General features: G+C 41.6%; 1 protein-coding gene across 8 annotated transcripts in view; it reads left to right on the top strand.

Annotated features, from left to right (window-relative positions):
* LOC130535032 (galactosylgalactosylxylosylprotein 3-beta-glucuronosyltransferase 1) overlaps positions 1 to 16380 on the top strand; it is a 44943-nt gene extending 28563 nt beyond the window's left edge. For 3 of the 8 annotated variants that reach the window (XM_057049817.1, XM_057049821.1, XM_057049818.1), the window contains 7 exons: positions 3734 to 3872; positions 5427 to 5569; positions 7167 to 7238; positions 7328 to 7839; positions 11333 to 11629; positions 13589 to 13695; positions 15247 to 16380. In XM_057049817.1, coding sequence (XP_056905797.1) covers positions 5458 to 5569; positions 7167 to 7238; positions 7328 to 7839; positions 11333 to 11629; positions 13589 to 13675 — 1080 coding nt within the window. In that variant the 5' untranslated portion in view covers positions 3734 to 3872; positions 5427 to 5457 and the 3' untranslated portion in view covers positions 13676 to 13695; positions 15247 to 16380. Of the gene's footprint in view, positions 1 to 1778; positions 1825 to 3733; positions 3873 to 5426; positions 5570 to 7166; positions 7239 to 7327; positions 7840 to 11332; positions 11630 to 13588; positions 13696 to 15246 lie in introns of all 8 variants that reach the window. The other 5 variants (XM_057049819.1, XM_057049822.1, XM_057049820.1 and 2 more) reach the window with 5 other exon arrangements.
* Positions 16381 to 22729: the final 6349 nt, after the last annotated feature.

The following is a 22729-nucleotide window of genomic DNA, read 5'->3' on the forward strand; positions in this document are numbered from 1 at the left end:
CCACAGCAGCCACGCAGGTGAAATCTGCCCTCAGCTTTGGCCAGAGCGCAGAAGACGTGCTGTCGATCTCAGCAAAGTCATCCCTGCAGTGAGTCAGCCACACGTCGGCAATGTAGCATCAGCAGTCACACAGCTGCTGTGTCAACATAGTTCCCACAGTGTCATCTTTCTGTGGCCTCTGGGTGCTCGGTCAATGCCAGTGCGCATAACACCCGACAAGAAAAGGACAAATAATAATAGAAAGTGATGCGTGATGACAGGAAAGGCCAGCGCAGGGAAGATTAGAAAGGCTCAGGTGAAATGCCAGAGGTGTCTTGTTTGAGACTCGACTGGAACCAGTGCTGCATCATTAGGTCGGCATTCAACAGCGTCACTTACCTGACATTTCACCACCGCCTTAAATGTCAGCGCTTAAATGTAGCAACGAGCATTTCAAACACACATCAAAAAACCACCAATAAACCTACTGGAGTGAGAAAGGTGATTATATGGTTTACTGGGAAACTGTGACCACGTTTCACGGTGAACCACTGCGATTCTTAAATTCATATCCCCCCCAGTCTGGCTAACTGAAAAAGACTTTAACAAATAATCGTGATAACAACATCTCCACTCATGGAAGATAAATGAGGAGCCAACTCCGGAAGGGCCGTATTTTAATGTCAAACACCCAGGTCACATTCACATTTTACTCATTATGTTTTAACGAAAACATCAGAAGGGGACTTGACAACAGCGGCAGTGGTGTTGAGTACATAATTGTCATGTGTCAAGTTCATCCGCCTCAATGTCCGATGCGTCCTAATAACCCCCCGCTTATCCAGCCGAGCGTGCGTAATTGTCTCTTCACGCGCGCGCTCCTGCTACAGCAGTCATTCAAAGACATTTTCTTCCATTTTGTTTTCACATCCGATGCAGTTCAGCTGTGACAGGATAAAGTGCACCCTGTTTAATTTACATTGAATTTTACTCCACTGCTCTGTCAAGACGTCGTTCTTTTTACAAAGATGCTTTGTTTTCTGCTTCAAACTCAGCTGAACTGTCACTGCTCTGGATTAGGTCCCCAAGGTTTAATTAGCCACCATCATAATCATACATATTTTCCTTCCACGGGGGCATATAATTGGAGAACTTGAACGCAGGGGAGTCTTTCGTGGAAGAAATCCATTGTCTAACCCCTACTAAAGAGGTCAGACCTCTGAGAACAAGAATACGTAGGAGACAGTTGAAACAAAGTCCTGCTCAGGAAGCTACATTAATTAACTCGAATGAACCTGGGACCTTCCTCTGCCGACTTTTGACCTTATTCTGAAGCTTAATAAGCCCACTTCCACTTAAAGATATGTCACACGTGATGGAAATCAATGCTCTGCACACGAAAACCAATTTTAATGAGATAAACACTGTTGTGCCCCCTCCATTGTTAATGCTAGAAGCCACATCCTGGAATCACTGCTGGAGGATCACCAGTGGTGCCGATGTATCAATTTCATTTCCAACAAAATACTTGGCTCCAGAATTAATATTGGCTGCCATAAACCCAGTGACAATATAACCGAAATAACTCCCATGGGGGCAGTCAGAGTGATTTGAAAATCAAACATGAATATAAGTAAAAAGAAATCATACAGAGAGAAAGAAAGGAATATTGACATATCATATTTTAGGTCATCAGCCTGCTATTGTTTATGTAGTCTCTTGCAAGCGTGGTGCTGTCCAGTTAACACTCATTTTATATGTGATCTCGTAACTTGTGTTATTCTCCGGGTCTGGGGCAGGAACCATCCGTGCGCTGCCTGGTCCAGTTCAGTTATTGGAATAAAGGTACTATATATACTAAAGGTACTATAATAATGCACTAATGGTGTTACATTATCCACTTTATGGACGTATTTACTGTATAGAATGCCCATCAAGTGGATAATCTAGTATGTTTACAGTATGATTATTCGTTTTATCCTTTTTATTCTATTCTGTTCATCTGTTCATGTGTAAATTAAGCATTTGAATCTGCGACCTGACTCAGTTCCTGCTAAGAAACGTCGTTAAAGGCGATCCATTGGCAGTAATTTCTGGCTCTGGGCTTTCATGGACCACAGGGGTGTGTAGGTATAATGTCTAAGTTTCAGGCTTGCTGACTTTGCATGGCACCTCTGGGCCTCAGTGGCAGCAGTTCCAGTTCTGGTGGGCCTCCTTTATTCTGCTAAGCCAGCTGAAAGAGTCCGTATGTTGCTCCTAGGTCAGCGTTGGAAATGTGCCCCGAGTGGACTGTAAATTATTTGCAGTAAGTTCAGGCTGCCTCTGTTGCAATTCACAGAAGAGATAAGTCTGCCAGACGGTTGGCACAAGCATGCGCATTAGCTGTATTACAGCATTAGGGGACCATTAGAAACAGCAAGAACCTAAATGAGAAGTCCACGTTAATTGGTAAAACAAGACCATGTAAAAGGAATCTGTTTTCATACTAAACATATTACACAAGATGCATTTGTTTTTACTGCCCAGATACCAGACACTCAGAGGGATTACATAAAGAATTCTCACATCGAGCAAGTGAATACTGATGATGGGGTTTTGGGCCAAGAATGACTTTACTGATGCCCTCCTATTTCAATCTTTATTCTACCGAGTAATCCCACTCAACCATATCAGAGGAAGAGCCATGACTTTGTCATGGTATTAATTCCACAACCGGTACAATAATTCTTCCATGCGCTGCTGTTGCAGTGATTCTTTATTAATCAGCAGCAGGTGCTCCCGTCACAGCCGGTTAACTCAGATGGACCGTGGAGGCTTCCCGTCTGCCACCGTCTGTGTCGCTTTTGTCGACTTTTCTGAAGACACCTCGGGATAGATGTGGTCCCGAGTTCACGGTGCTGCTGTCCGACACAAAGTGTCTTAACTCTCCTGGACATCAGTAAAAGTGGACAGTCAAAAAGTTCCGCATCTGCAGCTTTTTAGAGCATCTTTAATCCCCCCTGACTTAAACACACACACACATCTTTGGCTTTAATCAATGCGTCAGAAAACACTAAAAATAGATTGTGACTATTGTCTCCACACACTCCTCTGTTAGCAGGTCACAGGTAATGTTATAAATATTTATAATTCTGGGATTCATTCCCCGCAGAGCAGATTTACATTTGAGGTGATTATATATTCTGGAAATACAGTTTTATCCTCCCCAGTTTTCCCAGCAGAGCCAGCTTGGATGCATGACTGAGTGAAGCGTGAGCATCCACCCAAGAACATTCCCTCAGATGTATTTGAATAAGACATGATGCCAGTTTATTTTTGTAACATCCTCCACCCCAGACTGTTGGCATGCCGAGTTGTGACTAATGCTCTTCTAGTTTCCACACACGGTGTAAAAACATGGAATAATAGACAGCCTGTCTCTGAGCAGTGGCAAAATGGCCTTTCTAAAGGCCATACCTATACTTAAACATCCATTATTGTGTGTTAAACAGTTCATACAATGGACTGTGTTTCACAAAGGTAACATCCTGAATCCTAAAATGGAGAGGATAAAGTATGTCATGCATATACGTAAAGTATGTCATGCATATACGTGTGTATGCAGAAGGCTGACTGGATGGGACGAAAAGCTAATCCTCAAATCAGGCGTCACAGATTCTCATCCTGATTTTTTTTCCTGTCCTGAACTGTGATTTCTCTGAGTTTAACCACACAAATACCAACTTGCCTTTTCATTTAAGTCTTTATGTTGCAGGTTGGAGTCGGTGTCCCCTATTTCCATGAGTACACAGCAGTGGGAGAGAGAGAAGAAAGATGTTGGGTTGAGACATCATGGAGCTGTCTCCACGTAGCTGCACATCATCAGTGAGGCCATGATCCCGTTATAGCTGTGGGTGAGCATCTCTGGCTCTCTTCCAATCCAGCTTTTCCTAATGTGGCCGCTAATGATATTCAGGATGAGCTTTGTCATGTTGGATGAGAGAAGTTGAGAAGAAGTCAGAGTGACATCATCGGGGCTATTTCAGCTTTGGATTAGAGACCGCGAAGGTGACGAGACTGAAAAATGTCCATTTTCGCCAAGCATGAGAGATATAAATATTAAACCCCAATGTGGGAAAAGCTGGATAGCAGAAAATCTCTTAATTAAACTGTCTACTTCTAATCTGCCTTCCAAGTTGTATTCATGAGGTACATATGGATTTAGTCTTTTCAGAAGTATCTAAAAATAATTTCTCTTTGTAGCATTAATAATATGTAAGATCCTAACAGGCCACCTGTCCTGAGGAAAGAGCTTATTTTTCCCTTTAACATTATGTGAATGAGCATTCAGCTCAAAGGCCCGTGCTTTTTTGTGCCTCAAAAGCAGATCTAAATGTAAAGCATTTCTCCCACAATATAGAATGGAGGTAATATCATCTGAGTTATAGTGCAGCTTTATATGCTTGTGTCTGCAGAAGCATGTGCATGAATGTTTCCAATGCAGATGCTTTTGTAACTCGTAGAAACCCCTTAGGATGTCTCCAGAATGCATATGCAGGGGGCTTATCATGAGAGTTAAGCTGGTCTTACCTGATGGATTAATGCGTATTTATTTACATATATTTAATTTAATCAGTGTAGAGTTAGGTTACATGTTAATATATCCTGTCAGCAGGATGACTTTGAAGATGTTATGGCAAGTTTTATGTGCTGAAGCAGCTGCTGCTCTTGTGCCTGCTGTCCTTCTGTCTTCAACAGAGCAAATTGGATAATAACAACAATTTTCACAACCAATGAATTTCTAGGTAGTTATTAATGGTCGCAGGGGGGAAAGAGAAGAGGTGGATCATAATTATAGTTTTAAATGAGCTGTGTGGCAGAAAATCACTGCAAGAAATGGACAAAATGGCATCTTGATGGCTGATGTGTCAAAACCAACTTTTATTTTGTCCAAGATTAGAAATAAAGACTCTCTTAAATAAGATCAACATTTAAAAATGCTTATCCTTTTTAATCCATGTGTAATTAATAATATTTAATTTTTAAGTTTAAAAGATGCTACATGAGACATTTATGTTCATAGACCCAGACTGAAGCATTATAAAGCTGGATCATGGCACAGTCAGTCTAAAGTCTGGTGACATCATTTCCTGTCAAGTCACTGCCCATTCAACTATGGCACAGCGAGCTCATTTAACTGGTGGAGGACACGTTGCAGCTCAGTGACCTTCCTGTCACTGGTAGTGGCACAGTTTTATTTGAAATCTTTGATTTTTGTCAGTCTTTTTCATGACGATGGTGCCTTTCTCCATCGTTTAGACACTTTCAAATTGTCTTTTTCTGCTGCAAGTCCTTCTAACCATCTGGGTAACAACCTGCCTCTCATAATAAATGCGTGTGTGGATCCTGAGCATGTCCAGGTGGGCAGAATGAGGCGTTAACTCTGCATCGGTATTTTTTGTCCGCAGGTAATGCCAAGCGAGTTAACCAATCCTGGAGATGCCGAAGAGAAGAGATATTCTGGCCATCGTGTTGATCGTGTTACCCTGGACTCTGCTCATCACAGTTTGGCACCAAAGTGCAATAGCTCCGCTCCTGGCCATCCGCAAGGGTACGCACTGGTCTGTTGTTCGGCAGCAGCATCAGCAGCCCCAAAGTGGCTCCTTGAACCTCACACTACACTGCAGCCTGTTCATTTAGAGGCTTTTAATAACACTCGTTCGGTCATTGAAACCTCTTCTCTGTGGACTCTGCACGCATCACTTCAAGTTCCATTAAGCACTCACACATATTTTTCTTTTCCTGGATTCTTGTCGAGTGCAGAACATTATAAAATTCAAGCAGTGTTTCTATGACTCAGGAAAATGACATCAAAATTAATGGAATAACGCACAGAAAATGATCCCGCGGCAGGTTTAGATGCAGAGGCAGTAACTCAGATACAAACTTCTGACCACCCACAGACCATAAATCTGATGCCAAAATGTCAAGTATGATAAATGAGACAGCTAATCAGTAAATCTTTTCTGACTGACGCGCATGCAGGTGTAAGCCGCAGAAGGGTTCCACAAATGGCACAAATACACTCTGAACTCATAAACACTCAAAATAAATATCTTAAATTGAAATATTCCCATAAGAGAGGATGGAGGATATTTAGTAGCTCATATACCTGAAGCTGGAGTCTTGGATTTTAAGGATGCACTCCCACAGGTGAGATCTCCCAATCGAGATCATTTTTAAACTTTATAGCTGACTTTTGTCAGAAGTAAAGCATTCGTATGGTTGATCTGAGGAATGTCAAAGATCAAATCCACTGACAGGCTCCTCAAAGTGCACCGACTGACAGAAATGGTGGCAGGTTTTGTTGTTGGAATATACGGCTCAGAATCAATGAGGCCACTCAGGAGGGAAATGATGAGATTTTTGATTTCTCAAAGTCAATATAGCAGTTTTTGCATTTTTATCAGCATAATATTATACTTAGATGCAAACCTTCTTACTGTTTCCTGAGGAAAATATGTTAAGCAGATAACAAGAGTGAAAATCAAATTGAAAAACTGATGTGTTAATGTTGACTAATCAAAAGTATATAAAGAAAAATAAGGGATGTACATCCAAACTAGGCGTAACCATTTCATTGCGGTACTTAATTATGGCAACAACTTAAACCCACAAATGGAAATATACATTATCGTTTCCCGCTGTCTTTTTCAGTTAGAAATGAGCAATAATAAAACATATGAAATCATATAAACTGATTCCCATCTAGAATCCGGATCACATTTTGGAATCACATCACATGCTAAACCTCCAAATCCAAATCTTTTTTTGATGTTGGTTCATCCCTGCAGTGTTAAAGCCTCTCCGGTTTCTTTGGTGGAGCTTTTAATCATCCACACACTGCAAAGCTCAGCTTGTAAAAGACTCATTTTCATCTTTGGATCGCTGTGATACTTTAATTGCATGCATGGGAGTTCCAAAAACAGTGAAATATCTCAGGAGAGAAAACAATGTAGGGAAACCAGAGACAAGAGTCTGAATGAGGGAGCTTGTGGTGGATGTATTTCCATTTCTTTAAAAGGAAAGGCCAAAAGTGACTCCAGAACTGAGTCAGAGGGCACTTTATCCCTCAGCTCTTCCTTACGGTGTTTCTCGGTCCATCCGCTGCGCTCTCCTCTCACAGTGACTGCTTTCACTTTTTGCAGCCTGTCACCACCTAGTAAAAGAGATCTTTATCATTCCAGAGAAGCTTGCAGTTCGACACCACCGGCTTTCAGGTACATTTATGTCACCTGAGGCACATATACAAAGAGCAGCCCAAGGTGGGACTAATGCATTCCATGTCTTTTTATCCCCGCATCTGCAGTTGATGGAGCTGAGGGCAGGAGGGAGACCGGCAGCCACGTGCAAGACTCCAAGGAATACTGTGCCTCGGATAAGGACATCGTGGAGGTGGTGAGGACAGAGTATGTGTACACGAGGCCTCCGCCCTGGTCTGACGTGCTGCCCACCATCCACATTATCACTCCTACGTACAGTCGGCCTGTGCAGAAGGCGGAACTGACGCGACTGGCAAACACTTTCCTCCATGTGGCCAACCTGCACTGGATCCTGGTGGAGGACTCGCAGAGGAGAACGCCTCTCGTCACGCGGCTGCTGCGTGAAACGGGGCTAAACTACACCCATCTCAATGTAGAGACACCCAGGAACTACAAGCTTCGGGGTGACACGCGAGACCCTCGAATCCCCAGGGGCACCATGCAAAGGAACCTTGCGCTGCGATGGCTAAGAGAGACATTCAACATCAACAGCAGCCAAGCAGGAATCGTCTATTTTGCTGATGACGACAATACATACAGCCTGGAGCTGTTTGAGGAGGTGAGCGCTGGGATGTTTTTACAAATCCTAATGGAAAAGTAAAGTGCCTGGTGACAAATGTGAGCCCTGTTTGGAATGGAAGCATGAGGTGTGTCAGGTCATCAGCTGCAACGATGGTGGTATGAAAAGGAAGACTTCTTCTTTAGACCCCTAATTGCATCGTAGATGATTTCATCAACCTTCTAAAGTTGCAAGAGCCTCATTAAAAAAGTAAAGATGTGTTGAGTCTGGACCATGACCATAACGGCGGTATTCGAGCCTCAATGTAATCTCACTATCAGCAAACTTTAGCATGGTCAGTTTGAGCCAGAGTGGGAGCAAAAACTAGGAATAGCTGGACCTGTCTGAGACAGACTGGCTGTAAATTGCCAAACAAGCCTCTCATAGGTCTGTATGGTGCAGGGGAGTGAAGGAAAACATGCACACAGAGCTGAGATGTGTTCAAATGCCATCGGGGGCTCGTGGGATGTTTTTCCAGATGCAGAGTTGGAGAGAAGCCACGTTCCAACAGCTCGGAATAGCAGGTCGATTGTGAGCCCCTTAATGAAAGAGTTTATGCTAACAAAGTTAATTTCTCAACCATCGTAAATGCTAACTCTTCAGATTGAAAGTAGGACTGTGAAATAAGGAATTTTTCAAATCAGACCGCGGCTCAGAAATGTACCAGATAAATTTAGATTTTCTTAATTCATTCCTAGGGGTGAAGTTGAATATGGCACATTTAGCAGAGTGAGTGCAGCCTCAGTTACCACATGTTTAGAGATGCTGCTTCAAGGTCAAGGTTCTTCTGTGGAACAGTGTGCACGAATCACAATTTTCCATGTGTTATACACATAAAGCATGAAACTGTTGTTATTTGACAGCCCTATTTACAAGTGAGAACACTTCAGCCATAATTAAGTTGGGAATTTGACTCTCCAGGTCATCTTCCAATACTGGCATTCCCACCAGCACAATTATAGCCTGAACCACGGCGAACGCATGTAACCATAATGATGATCCGCACTTTATTTATTCAATACCTCCTTATGGTGCCATATACAGTAGTACAGGAAATTGCAGTCTAATATGAGGAAGGGTATCTAAACTATACATGACCAGATAAGTGCATTTTCTTCTTCTCCATCAGCATTGTCATGATTTATTTTGTGCCTTGCGTCATCCATCCAATGGAGGCACACTTCCAGATGGATTCCATCCTGTCATCGGCTTGGTTACCTGAGCGGACCTGCTCTACGTGTGCTGTTCTTCAGCCTCAGGTCTTGTTAGCGGTGCAGACAGGGTCCGTAGTAAATGGAGCGCTTCATATTGACGCGGCCTGTCATTACCTTTCTCTGGGAATCAGCCAAAGTGCTTAGTCGCCATGGCGGCACTCTGTCACTCCCAGCACTCCTTTTACAGGCAAGAATAAGGACAGAGCAATATGGATGATGGAAAGAAAGAGAAAAGCTGACAGGAAACAGATAGTTGGCTAAAACTATAGTCTGCTGACAGCAAAGTAAAGCTGCAGTAGCATCTGGACAACTTCCCTTTAGGTAAAATCCTCCCTCCATTTAAAACATCCCTTTGGCATTTAACAGTCAACCATGCTGCAACTCTTTTATTTGTCATTATCAGTAAACGTCTGAAATCTGATTATGATCGAAAGGCATCAGAGCTGGACGTGAACATTTCCCAACATATTTTCTCGGCTACAGTGATGGGTAGATTCAGTACCTGCTGCCCGCAAGTTTTACATATGTGTGAAAAGCTCTGTAACTAATTCACATACATCTACACATTAAAAGAGGAGGAGAAGGAGTTTGTTTTGTGTGCTTGGGAGCCAAAAGAATAGGCATTTGTGCCATGTGCTCTAAATTCCCACCAGAAACTAGGTTATGCTGTTTTTTTTTAAATTCCCCAAATATTCTGCCCTTTAGAGCATTCTATCTAAATAGGTCTACATTAAAGTATGAATACTTTAATTGAAATATTTTGCCAGTCAACAAGAATATATAGGATATTGCTTCCTATGGATATTGCTCGTGTACACGAGTGTGACAACCCAGTGTTGCTAAAGCGGCAAATCCTCAATTTATGAAGCACAAGCACGATAGTTTTGGGTTCAGCCGGCGTCAGTGAGGGCGTGGTTCGTCCAATCAGAGACCTCTTCACACAGCACTGTACCAATCACAAGCACACACTTATTTAGACAGAAATTATAGGCACAAAGGAAACAAGAAAATAGGACCACAGTCCTAACAAAGACTGATGAGTACAAATAATAATCCTGAGCATAAATGAAAGTGGCACAATCACAGGATTCACGTGTGTTGTGCACACTGGATCCCTGTAATCAATAACAGCCCCTTCGGTGAACGCGGACATACGTATGTACTAGGACAGAGCTGTCATCCCTGAAGCTCAGATTCCCGTAAGCCCCGGGGTTGGCCCAGGACAGTTCACACTCTGCTACTCTCTGATCCGCTCAAGTGTCCCTGCAAGAGCCTGTCAGCTCACACGGCGTCTAATTCAACAGCTCACACACGTATTTTCAGAGAACCATCAGGACAGTCCACTCTTTCACCATCAACACAACCCGATATAAGTTATTTAGCTTGTTTCTAGCTTTTCTAGCATTTTAATATCCTCTGTAAGCAAGATATTGATTTCATCAATTGGAGTTTCACCAACTTTGCAGAAGTTATGGAAAAATCAACCTTTGCTTGTATGAACAGTTACTTTATTTTAGAATAGATCTTTTAAGTAGGGTATTTTGATTTTATTTAGAAAGAAAGAAAAATCCCATTTTCTATTGATGACCCAAGACAACAATATTTTTTATTAAGTTTACTTTCAATAAAGACCTTCAAAGTAGAAATACTGTTTAGACTGTAGAGTGCTTCAATCCCCCCCGAAGATAACAAAACATCTAATTTCATGCTATGATAAATGCACATACATTCAGCTGATAAAGAACTATGCTAAAAAAAATAATCACCAGCATCATTAACTCTGCCGCATGGGTTTGATTAAATGGCTGTAGTGCAAATCCTTCATTTTTTATCAGAGTAAAAGCAGCAAATTCTCTGACTGCAGCAGCTCTTGCTGGGCAAATACTCAGTAGGAGGCAGTCATGGAAGAAACAGACAAACTCTTTTATGCTTGAAGATTAAAGGACTCAGCAAAATAAAAGAGGACGATGGCGGATGGTTCTCCCTTAAAGGAGCTCTCTGGTCACACGTTGGCGGCATCCACTTCTTCTAATGGCTTGGCTCCTTCGAAGCCTCTTGGCTCAGACTCTCATTAAACATGGTTGTGTCTCATTATCCTTTGTAGGGCAGCTGTTGAACAATGTGTGTCAGCTGCCCACAACTAAATGAGCAATATTCAGTGTTGCAGGATGAAACAGAGCAAAAGCAGCGAACCTTCTCTGCAGATGTCCGTTGACGCTCTTCTCCAGGCGACTCTAATCCTCATCTTGCCTCATTTTCTCTCCCCAACTCTCAACCAGATGAGATCGACTCGCAAGGTTTCAGTGTGGCCTGTGGCCTTTGTTGGAGGATTACGCTACGAGTCCCCCAAGGTCAACGCGGCTGGGAAAGTCTACGGCTGGAAGACCGTCTTCGACCCTCATCGGCCGTTCGCCATCGACATGGCCGGCTTCGCCATCAATCTGAGGCTCATCCTCTTCAAGCCCCAGGCATACTTTAAGCTTCGAGGGGTAAAAGGAGGCTACCAAGAAAGTAGTTTGCTCCGAGAACTTGTCACACTTAATGACCTGGAGCCGAAAGCAGCCAATTGCACTAAGGTAATTTATTTTTGTTATTTATGTTTTGTATTTCGTACAAGGGTATGCAGGATTTACTGATTTATTTAGGGGTTTTTATAATGATGATGTGTTTGTATATTTGGTTTTATGAGTTTTATGACTATGGATGGTAGAAAGAGTAGCTCTTATAGCTAATACAATGCTTAAACAGATAAATACCTCATTTTATAGAGAGAGATGTTAAAGGAAACACTTCTTTGCCTTCTCACAATGTCATTATTGTGAGTGAACGCAGGAATATATTTTAATATCAGACGGATGTTTTCCAAGAATATGATCTTAAATGAGTCTGCTCATTTGAAAAAAAGAATCAAAAATTGAAAAAAAAAGAAAAAGAAGAAATTCTCCATCAACTATATTGGAAACAGTTGAGTAGGGGCTGTAATACAGCAGCAGTATCCCAAACGAATTGTTAGCGTGCATGTACATCGGGGCATATCTGGGCAAAAACCTGTATCCACATATTCATTCTGAAATTCAAATGTGAATAAATTGGAGGCTGAAAAGATCGTTGTCACTGATTATACCTCTTCACTGGCCACGTGCACTCTTGCCCAGTCAAAGATGAACGCGTCAGTGGCAGCTGCACCACTCGTCTCGCTCCCTGCCTGCTCCGTGTTTTCCTGCAGCCTCTGTTCCACGGAGCTCACGTCACTAAACCTCTCTAAGCAAAGAGGAATCAGCCAGAGGGCTCTGGTTATGGATGGATTCCACATTTACGCATTCAGGAAGTTCATTCACAGGAGTAAATGAAAAAAGGCGATTAGGATTCAGATTTAGATTTGTTTAGGCTGTCACACTGATAATAGATGAGGGTGGAGATGGACTAATGGGTGGAAAGGCAGAAGATAAAGCACTGGTAGCTCTGTGTGGGCATCCCACCTCATTATAATCTACCACTCACCATGCAGCAGTGACTATTAACCTTCCTCTACACCTGAGAAGAGTGGGAGTGGGCTCCTGGCACATCTCAAACACAGCTCATGCATATTTCATGGTGGCTGCCACAGAGAGATGAAAGGAATCAAGGTTCCAACACATGGAATAGTGTAGAAAATGAACTGGCATCCTTTTCCCTCCTGTGATTTTCCTTCTCTGGGTGTGTGTCCTGTCCCAAGGGCTAAATAATCCAGACTCACAGACTGGAGACCATACTAAACAAAAGTGGGTCATTATTGTTGAACGGTATTTGATTTAAAAATAGAATTCCATTACATCAGAATTTTACTGTGTTACATTTTTGCACTTAAGAGTATGCTCGTGTAGCTTTAATACTTGCTTTCACTTTAACAGGATGGAGTCACACATTTATACATCAAACTGCTATAGCTCATGGGCACCAATTAGAGATAAATGATGAGACAGTGGACAGCAAGAGATCGAGATGGGATGTGAGGAAATCTAGTAGAAAACAAGATAATCTGGCATTAGTGCATCCTACTATGATTCTAGCTATCTATTATAGGAAGTGCTTTTCCACCCCAGGTCAAACAAAGAACCTGTAAGGTGAAGGCTAAAAGACTGAGCATTCTTGTTAGGACATATACATTATTATTATTACTATCATTATTATTATTATTACTATTAATATTATTATTATTATTATTATTATTATTATTATTATTATTATTATTATTATTATTAGCAGTAGTAGTAGTCGTAGTAGTAAATTATGATGGATAATATATAATGAATAACAATTAATAATGTTTTTATTAGATAAATGTCCACAGCAGATCCAACAAATAATTTATATCGTTTGTCCAAATTTCCATAACCTAAGAGAACATAACTGTTGCTGGGGGGCAGAGGCAGAAAGACGTTCTGGACCGTTGGTCAGTGTCATTCGAATGCATAGTTGACTGAAGATGAAAGAACATTATGCATGATGAAAGCAGCACGTTTCTAACGTCTCCCATTGCTGTTCTGTTTTTCCAGATACTCGTTTGGCACACAAGAACTGAGAAGCCTGTTCTTGTAAATGAGGGGAAAAAGGGATTCACCGACCCCAATGTTGAGATTTGACCAGTTTGTCTCAGACTAAGGTAAATAACCTTTATACTTTTTCACAAATGCAAACATTCTTTCCTGGGTTTAGTATTCTGAAATGTTTACGGCCTAAATAAAAAAAGGATGAACAGATCTTTTGAAATCAATCTAATAGAAAGAAATAATTCAGAGTATTGATTGTGTTTGTAGGCATAAACCATTTGAAAAATATGGAAATTATATATATTATATTATTATATAATTATATTGTTCTTCTCTGGTACTTATATGGGTGAGCTGGACTGTATCGCCCCCTGTTGGTCTGGCATCCATGCATCCGTCTATCCTTCCAACCATCCACCCAACCATCCATCCATCCATCCATCCCCCATCCATCCATCCCCCATCCATCCATCCATCCATCCATCCCCCATCCATCCATCCATCCATCGACCCACCCAACCATCCATCCATCCACCCACCCATCTATCCACCCATCCATCCATCCATTCATCCATCCACCCAACCATCCATCCATCCATCCACCCAACCATCCATCCATCCATCCATCCATCCATCCATCCACCATCCATCCATCCATCGACCCACCCAACCATCCATCCATCCACCCACCCATCTATCCACCCATCCATCCATCCATTCATCCATCCATCCATCCATCCATCCATCCATCCATCCATCCATCCACCCACCCATCCATCCATCCATCCACCCATCCATCCATCCATCCATCTATCTATCCATACACCCATTGACCCACCCAACCATCCATCTATCCATCCACCCAACCAACCATCATCCACCCATCATCCATCCATCCATTCACCCGTCCATCCATCCAACCATCATCCATCCAGCCATCCAACCATCATCCATTCACCCATCCATCCACACCCACCCACCCATCCATCCATCCATCCACCCACCCATCCATCCTTCCATCCATCCAACCATCCATCATCCATCCTTCCATCCATCCATCCAACCATCATCCATTCACCCATCCATCCATCCAACCATCCTTCCATCCACCCACCCAACCATGCACCCATCCTTCCATCCATCCACCCATCCATCCATCCATCCAACAATCCTTCCATCCATCCTTCCATCCAACCATCATCCATCCACCCATCCATCCATCCATCCATCCAACAATCCTTCCATCCATCCTTCCATCCAACCATCATCCATCCACCCACCCAACCATGCATTCATCCATCCATCCTTCCATCCATCCATCCATCCATCCATTCACCCGGCCATCCATCCATCCATGGAAGCCTAGACACAATAAAAGAAAGACATTTGGAAAAGACTGATGTGTTGTTTGATGGTGTTTGGCTGGAGGCCTTGTGAAGATTTCTTTCTACTCAGCTTTAGCTTCATCGGTGTTTCTGTCGAGTGCGAAGGGCGCAGGTGTTCTTAACGTATTCGATATTGTTTCGTTTAATTGTGGTTCGTGTTGGGGTAATTACAGCAGCTGTTGCCTGTAATTAAATGTCAGCAAAGGAATGAGCTGGTCCAATTAACTGTAATCAGGACATTTTGCTGTTTCTGAACTATCCCAATCTTTTCTGTTACAGGTGATTGCACCTTCCCAGGAATAAATTGGCCCTTGATAATTGCAACCGGTCATCATGTCCTTATTGTACGGGGGATATGATCCTCCTAAATCAGTCCAATATTTTTAAAATGGGGACTGAAGCAGCATTAAAAGCTAATATAAAGCACAGTTTCGTTGAGGTGGTGGAGGACGAGTCAAGTTCAGAGAGGATGTTCTGTAGGCAAAAGCTGCACCTTCAACACCTGCTGAAGAAAAATGGAGACAGCACAATGGGAAAATCATGTAGCCAGTGGATTCATCTCAACAAACAGATGCAAGGACGTCCTTCGCTCCCAAAATACATTCATAAGGAAAAACCTGCGCCTGCACTTGAAGCAAGAGGGAAATTCTATTGGATGTAAAGACCATATCCTCTCCCTGGATGAAAAAGCACGAATCTCATGGGGAGTTTCCTTTTGACTGAACACAGTTAGGGAAGGAATGTTCTTTTGATAAGTCTACGGTATTTGTTTTGATGTCATTTTATTTGTTTCGGGAGGTTTCCCAGCCACTCGACTTGCTGACTTTTACAGACTCTTACCCCGCATTCACTCCATGCTTCATTTCGTAGCATCACTCTCATTGGGAATTCAAACCACACACACACACACACACACACACACACACACACACACACACACACACACTTGAAGGCATACTGCTATTTGAAATGTACCCCGTGTTGTGTTTCAGAGCTGAAACACACATGGCCAGATCCTAACAGCACCTAAAATACAGAAATATGGAAACCTGTGTAAATAGCAACTCCAGATGAGCGCAGGAGATCATTTATAAATAAAAACACTGTTCTGTAATTACTTTAGTTAGAGTTAAAAAAAATCCTCCACATTGAGAATCGCTCACCATGAGGTGTGACAACGCACGTGTGCATACCAGGTGCAAATGCATGAATTAATGGTACGTGTTTAACTAATTGGGTGAGACAAAGTTCACTATAACAGTAAGCCACTGTTTGCATCTGGGTCTGTCATTACTGGACCACCAACAATGACGATCACCTGCAGCTCACAACCAGTTCAAACATGGATCGATGTCATGCTCCTGGGCATAAATCACTAACATGTCACATTAAAGTTGGTCCTCATTTCTGAAATTTCAAAGTTTCAGCCAAAAATGACAGCGGATGAAGTCTAATATGCTTATTTCTACAACAATTCATAGAACTACGTGATGATGTATTAATATCACACTACTGGTGGATTCTAAGTAATATCATGTGTTAATTAGTATTGATGCCTTTAAAGTGAACCATCAGCACTGACAGCTGAGCTCTACTGAGCCCAGTGTAACTGTTTAAATTGTGTCACCAGCAAGATGTAAGGCCTTCTGGTCTTATCTCAGTCTGCACTCAGTCCACCAGGGAGACAAAATGAAAACTGAATTTAGACGTGTAACATTGACACAAGTGTTCAGAGCCTTTGCTTGGAAGGACAGCTGGTATTGTGGTGCTTGGTTTAATTCAAACATGATGAATGAAATTAAGGCTTCAAAGTTGGGTCTTGAGTGTCTTTAAATGATGAGAAGTTTCCAACAGAGGTGGTTGACCTGCTGGAATCTTCTGCCACTTGTACACGGTAATCATTGGGTTCTTGGTCACATCTCTTAACAGGGCCCTTTTCTCCAGATTGTTGGTTCTTTCAGTCTTCCAGTTGTCGTGGGCTGGATTCAAGCCGGGTTTTCTATCCTACAGGTTGTCAACACTTACACCTGGGGTTCCACTTTCCTTTGTGAAAGAAGTTTCTGCCTAGTAAGACAAAAACCTGCCTTGAATCCACCCCTCAAGGACTGAGCTGCCCATCCCTGCGTGTGTATTTTCCCAATTTGTGTCCAGCCAGTTGAATATACCCCAGGTGGATTCCATTTAAGGCGCAGAAACAATTCAAAGAAGGTCAAGAGAAATGGAGGAGCCCAGAAAGCTGAAGTTTAGCTGTGAGCCTGAATACTCTAAAATTCAGCTGTCACCTTGTTATTCTGCTGTATTGGATATTGATTGTTGAGAAAAAATTTAATTTCTTTTTTACAAAATTTTAGCAGAACAAAATGTGAAAAAGCAAAAGAATCTGAGAACTTGGGCTGTGTGTCAGTGTACAGGGCAGAAGGACATAAGAAGCTTATTGCCAGCAGCCTAAAAAAGCTTCATCTTCACATTTATGAGATTATTGGTGGACAAGCCACCTTAACACATAACAGAGACATAAAAACAGCCGGTGGAGACGGTAAAACAGTGTCAAATTAGCCTCCACAGAAAATATGACGCATGCTATTCTATACCAACAACAGGCTGAAGAAAAGCACAAAAGAAATAGAAATCGTAGAATTTTCAGTGGATGGAAACGTTAACATGCAATCTTCCTGCAGAATGATGCTGGTATTATTACAGTTTCTTTATGTTAGACATCAGTTCAACATTAACTGGACTGCAGGAAGGAGCTGCTTCATCTCTAAAGTGAGACTCCCTTATCTCTGAAGGCGATAGTCTGGAGACTATAACAGAGTTATTCTCTACCAACAAAAATAAGATCTCTCCTGAACATGATAAATCACCTGCCCGTGTTTTAATACGCAATGGAGCTTCTCATTAAGCACCCACTAAAAATAGCTGGAGATAATTCAAACACCACATTTCTGTAACGTTGCCCGATTATCGCTGTTCGTCTCCCAAGAAAACCACAAAACATACTTCTGTATGTACAAAGATGTTACATCTCTCAGGTTCTTCAGTGCAGACTGTGTGTGTTATTGCATATTACATAACGGTTTTTTTTCTATTACATAGAAAAAGAAAGAAGAGCTTTGTTGTATCTCTCCTATAAAATGGCTGTTTTCAGATGACACTGCATTAGAAAAAAGACCACAGATCACTGTCCTTGAGATTTATTTTTCAACTTTTCAACTCTCATTATTTATTAGGAAAAAAATATATATATATTAATTTAAATATTTATTTTGAAGCAAAGTCCATCCTTGGTATCCATATCTTCCAGCTGCACTCTGTGACACTGTAAAAAAGGCATGCAGATACAATTTAGAGTGTACTGAACATGTAGATTATTGTATGGAAGTATAGTAGATCAGAGAATAGTGCCACCAAAAGGTGCACAAACACACAAACATGCACGCACACACGCACGCACACACACATGCACACACACACACACACACACAGAACCTTTACATCAATGCTGCTGTATCCTGACAGCCATTAGTAGATGTTAATGGAAACGAATACATTTCAATGGGAAACTAATTCAGATGCAGTCCAGAAAGTGTAAAATATTTAAGCTCTTTTGCAAAGTTCAACACTGACGATCATTTCCCATCCTTCCTAAAGCAGCAGAACAATTTTTAAGGGCTGTATCCTGAAATATATAGTTTCTCCAACAGATGATAGTGTAAAGCAATATCTAATATTCACTAATAGTGAGATGGTCTGCTGGAAAGCTACTCTGTTACTGTATGTATACAGGACAAGCTCTATTCAAGTCCGCTAATGAGCATCCACTCTGACAGCTCCAAGGCACAAAACAGTCAACACACACCACTTTCCTTTTTCTCATATCTACTGTCACCCTCCAGACTCATGATTCTCACTTTATGCATGTGACTCTTATTGTTGTTTCTTTGACCCAGCAGTTCTGTCTCAGAGAAAGTTGTTAGTTGAATTAAGAGAAATAAACTACTGAGAAGAATCTCAGCTGTTTTGTCTTGCTTTATGTATATATTATTAAGCGGTTCTTTTCTAAATGTGTTTTCAAATAAGGTGTTCATTCGCTACCAACAGACAAAATCTAGTGTTTGCGACTTTCAGTCCTTTGTACAGTGGTGTTTTTATAGATCTACTGTCCAAAAAAATTCCCTTCCTCACCACATCTACGCAAGCCGGACATTAAAATCTAGATCATCTTTGGCATTACTGAGCTCGCCTGAGAAGGATGAGATTTGGACTTTGGGTTGTGTTATTATGTGGCGATGACAAAAGTAATCGTTTATTTTATAGTTGTGCTTACTTTTAATTTGACTTGTGCTTATTGCCCGTGTAACACACCAGAGTATTCCTGGTCTGGACTATACCCGGAGGTAAAGGATCTGAAGGTTTATTGGGGGTTTAAGCTTTGTGGGTAAGGTAACTGAGAAGGTTACATCTTGTAATAAGACCACAACTCTGAAGAGATATGCTTTTATTAATTCAAACCACAGTATAATGTTCAATTAATTTGACTGTAGCCAAACTGCATCCAGGGTTAATGTCAGCATGGGTTAATTTGGCCCGTTACACCTGTAATAAAGGACAGGGGCTTTGTCTGAACTCACTCATTACTACACCGGGATTAGATTCAATCAGTCATTTAAAAAACATCAGAGTGATGCACATAATGTAAAACTGTTTAGTGAACTCATTGATAACCGTCAAGAATTCATCATCAAGGCTCAAAAAAATGTGTTGGACGTTGTTTCATGGTTGTGCAGTAGACAGTCTGGTCTAGTCCGTTATGGTAAATGCTTGATGGAGTTCGGATTGTGTTTGTTATGTGGCCGTCTTCTATTGAACCGTGTAATCAGAGAGCAAATTGAAGTCAGTCAGTACGTTCGGACACACCGTTCGGTTTATGCAATTTAATGGGTCTATTCCTTTTTTCCCAGTAAACATGTCCAGTAGTGTAATAGATTTATTGTTGAAGCCTTGTTGTCTCCGCCATGATAGGAGGACATTTGTGCCCTTTCAGCTTGTTAATGTTGGGTCATTCAGGCTGATATACGACATCACAAACCCCGACCACCGCAAAAGCGAGACGGCAAACTAACAACTGAGGCGGCGCAAAGTTTGTCTCTTTGTCCAAAAATGCAATTCGGCATTCGCCATCTACGTCCGACCTCCTGTGTTAAAGTTCTTCTGTTTACCTTTTTACATGCTGTTCTACTTCAGGGTTTAAGACAGCACTGGCAGGACTTCTCATTCCCTCCCACTCTGAAACTCTTCACTTCTGACAGCAATACAGGTTTTAACTATGGCAGGTATAGAAAGCACTGACACCTGGCATGGAGTGAAACTCAATATAATAGAAAAGACCTGACAATCAACATCTCTTTTAAAGTCAGGCTGCATACCCAGACTACAAATAATGAAGTCTAAATGTGTTTGTTTATCTCAGTATCATGAGTCACAGCTGCATTGGGACTGCGTACAAAGCTGAGACTGAACATCAGGAGCAGTTTGTACCTCTGTACCTGCTTCCGTTTTTCCCTGATTGACACATTTTTGAAGCAGCCAACTTATAGTTACAATCACATAGCAGAAGAAAACAGATATATTGCATTGATGGAAGTGCTCAGATCCTTTAGTCAGTACTCAGCACCCTTTGCATTCCTGAATCTGGGGATTTTCTGATGTTCTCCTCTGCAGATTCTCTATATAAAATATAAAAATGTACCCCAGACCTAAGTCTGTGCCAACAGGCCAAAACCCATTCCCTCTTATAGATTAAAGTTGTTTTTATGCAGGCAAAAACATGGTTGTACCTTCTGTTTGCTACTGTAAAGGTAAATTATAGTACCATTACCAACCTAAATGACAGGACTGGTATGACCTGAGAAATCAATGGAAGCAGTTCTACAAGATTAAGATCGATACCATCCAAAGTGGGGAGAGAGAAGAAATAAAGCACAGCTGCTGCAGGTACAGACTGCTGCCACATCACAGGCACATGATGTCAAGATGCACTCACCTTATTAAAACTAGTCTCACTTTTCTCTCCCATATTCTTATTGCGTGTCATATATAATGACAAAAGGTGATTTCTGTCCTCGCTGTATTTTCATTAAAAAACTTAATTGCTCTTTCCATAGAAATAAAAACCTCCTATGAAGCAATTAAGCAACTGAAGTTTATCTAAACACACAGACTGATTAGCAAACCTGGGCCCAGTCAGACCCTGCTGGAGTTCTGACCCTAAACTAATGGTTCTCTCAGTGGGAAACAAATTGTGTGATGGGTATTAAAAAATTGATATTGCCAGACATGCTCCATCACGCTTAAATATACAGTAGATCCCTCGGAAGAACATGATATAAATGGCTAAAGTATTCCAGCAAACATGAAAAAGCAACAAGTGTAACAAAACTGTCCCCCCTCTCTGCTGCTTTGCAAAAAGGAAAAATTTTTGTGCGCTGATGCGCCATGACAGCAACAACAATCCACTTTAGAGTCATTAAGTCAAACACAGATAATGACTGCTGGGCCCCCAGAAAGGTACTTTGGAGATAAGGCCTTATTCAGGGGCAGCTCATCACCAAGCGTTACTCACCCCACAATCATCCGGGAAACCGAGGAGACCGTTAATTTACATCCCGTTCTGATTCAAGGGAGGTCTGAGACCAACAGCGCGTAAGGCCCAGTAGGACCTAGTTCATAATGGCCGGTGAACCGGTTCAGCCTCGACCCTGCAGCCAAGAGGAATCTCCTGTTATCATTTACAATTGATTGTAATGTTTCGACGCTTCTGGGGTCACTGGGACTCACGGGGAGGAACAGGAGCGTGGCCGGGACTACTGAGGCTTGGATCAGCGTCTGATCATCCAGATCTGTTTGGGGGCAGAAAGCACCTGCTCTCCACCCATCCAAGTGATTTTTGATTAAAAACTTGCAGTTACACACTTTTTTCACTCCGTGTTTCCTTGGTGATTTCTTTTCTACAATGTAGTAATGTATAATTCAGAAGAAGACTAATTCTTGTATACTATCACAGTCAAGGAGGACCAAATCTTGACTAAGTGTTGAGTAATGGTGGTTCTTGTTTAATTTCTACTTAATGTTTTCTTTTCCTCTTGATTCATCACTTTGTTCATTTCCTCCAAACCTTTTCCACTATTGAAGTAAACTGTGATTCCTCTCACCAATATGCCTTGTACATGTCTGCTGGAATATCAATTTTACAAAGTCTCCCTCTCGCTCAGCTCTCTTTTGCTCATTTGGGATTTCGAAAATCTCTTCAACCATTCAGCCAGTTAGCCGTGAGTTCATTTTCACAACTGTTGTCATCAAGTGGCAAATTCCAAACCTTTAATAAAACTCACCATTTTACTTGAGTAAGCAGAAACTTTGCTGTAGTCAAGATAAAGTATCTGGTGTCTAATAGTTTTCTTCATATTTACACACAATATAAGATTAATGTTATTCAGAGAAACAACTAGATCATTAAATATGGCCAACATCTCTTTAATGGTCTAAATTAACCTTTACTGCCCAAAAGGTCAGTGTCCTCACTAGTCTGAATATAATATCAAATCTAAGAAAGCTTTTATTACATTTCTTTTGACCCAGTTATTTAGACTCAGGCTGAATCTAGAGGCTTGTTTGCAAGCACAAAATCACAATGCACTGAGTGATCATCTGCTTCATCCATGATTTGATGGTGCAAAAATATCAAAATATCAAGATTATCAAG

Source organism: Takifugu flavidus, chromosome 12 (assembly GCF_003711565.1).
Source record: "Takifugu flavidus isolate HTHZ2018 chromosome 12, ASM371156v2, whole genome shotgun sequence".
In the NCBI taxonomy this organism is placed as follows: Eukaryota; Metazoa; Chordata; class Actinopteri; order Tetraodontiformes; family Tetraodontidae; genus Takifugu; species Takifugu flavidus.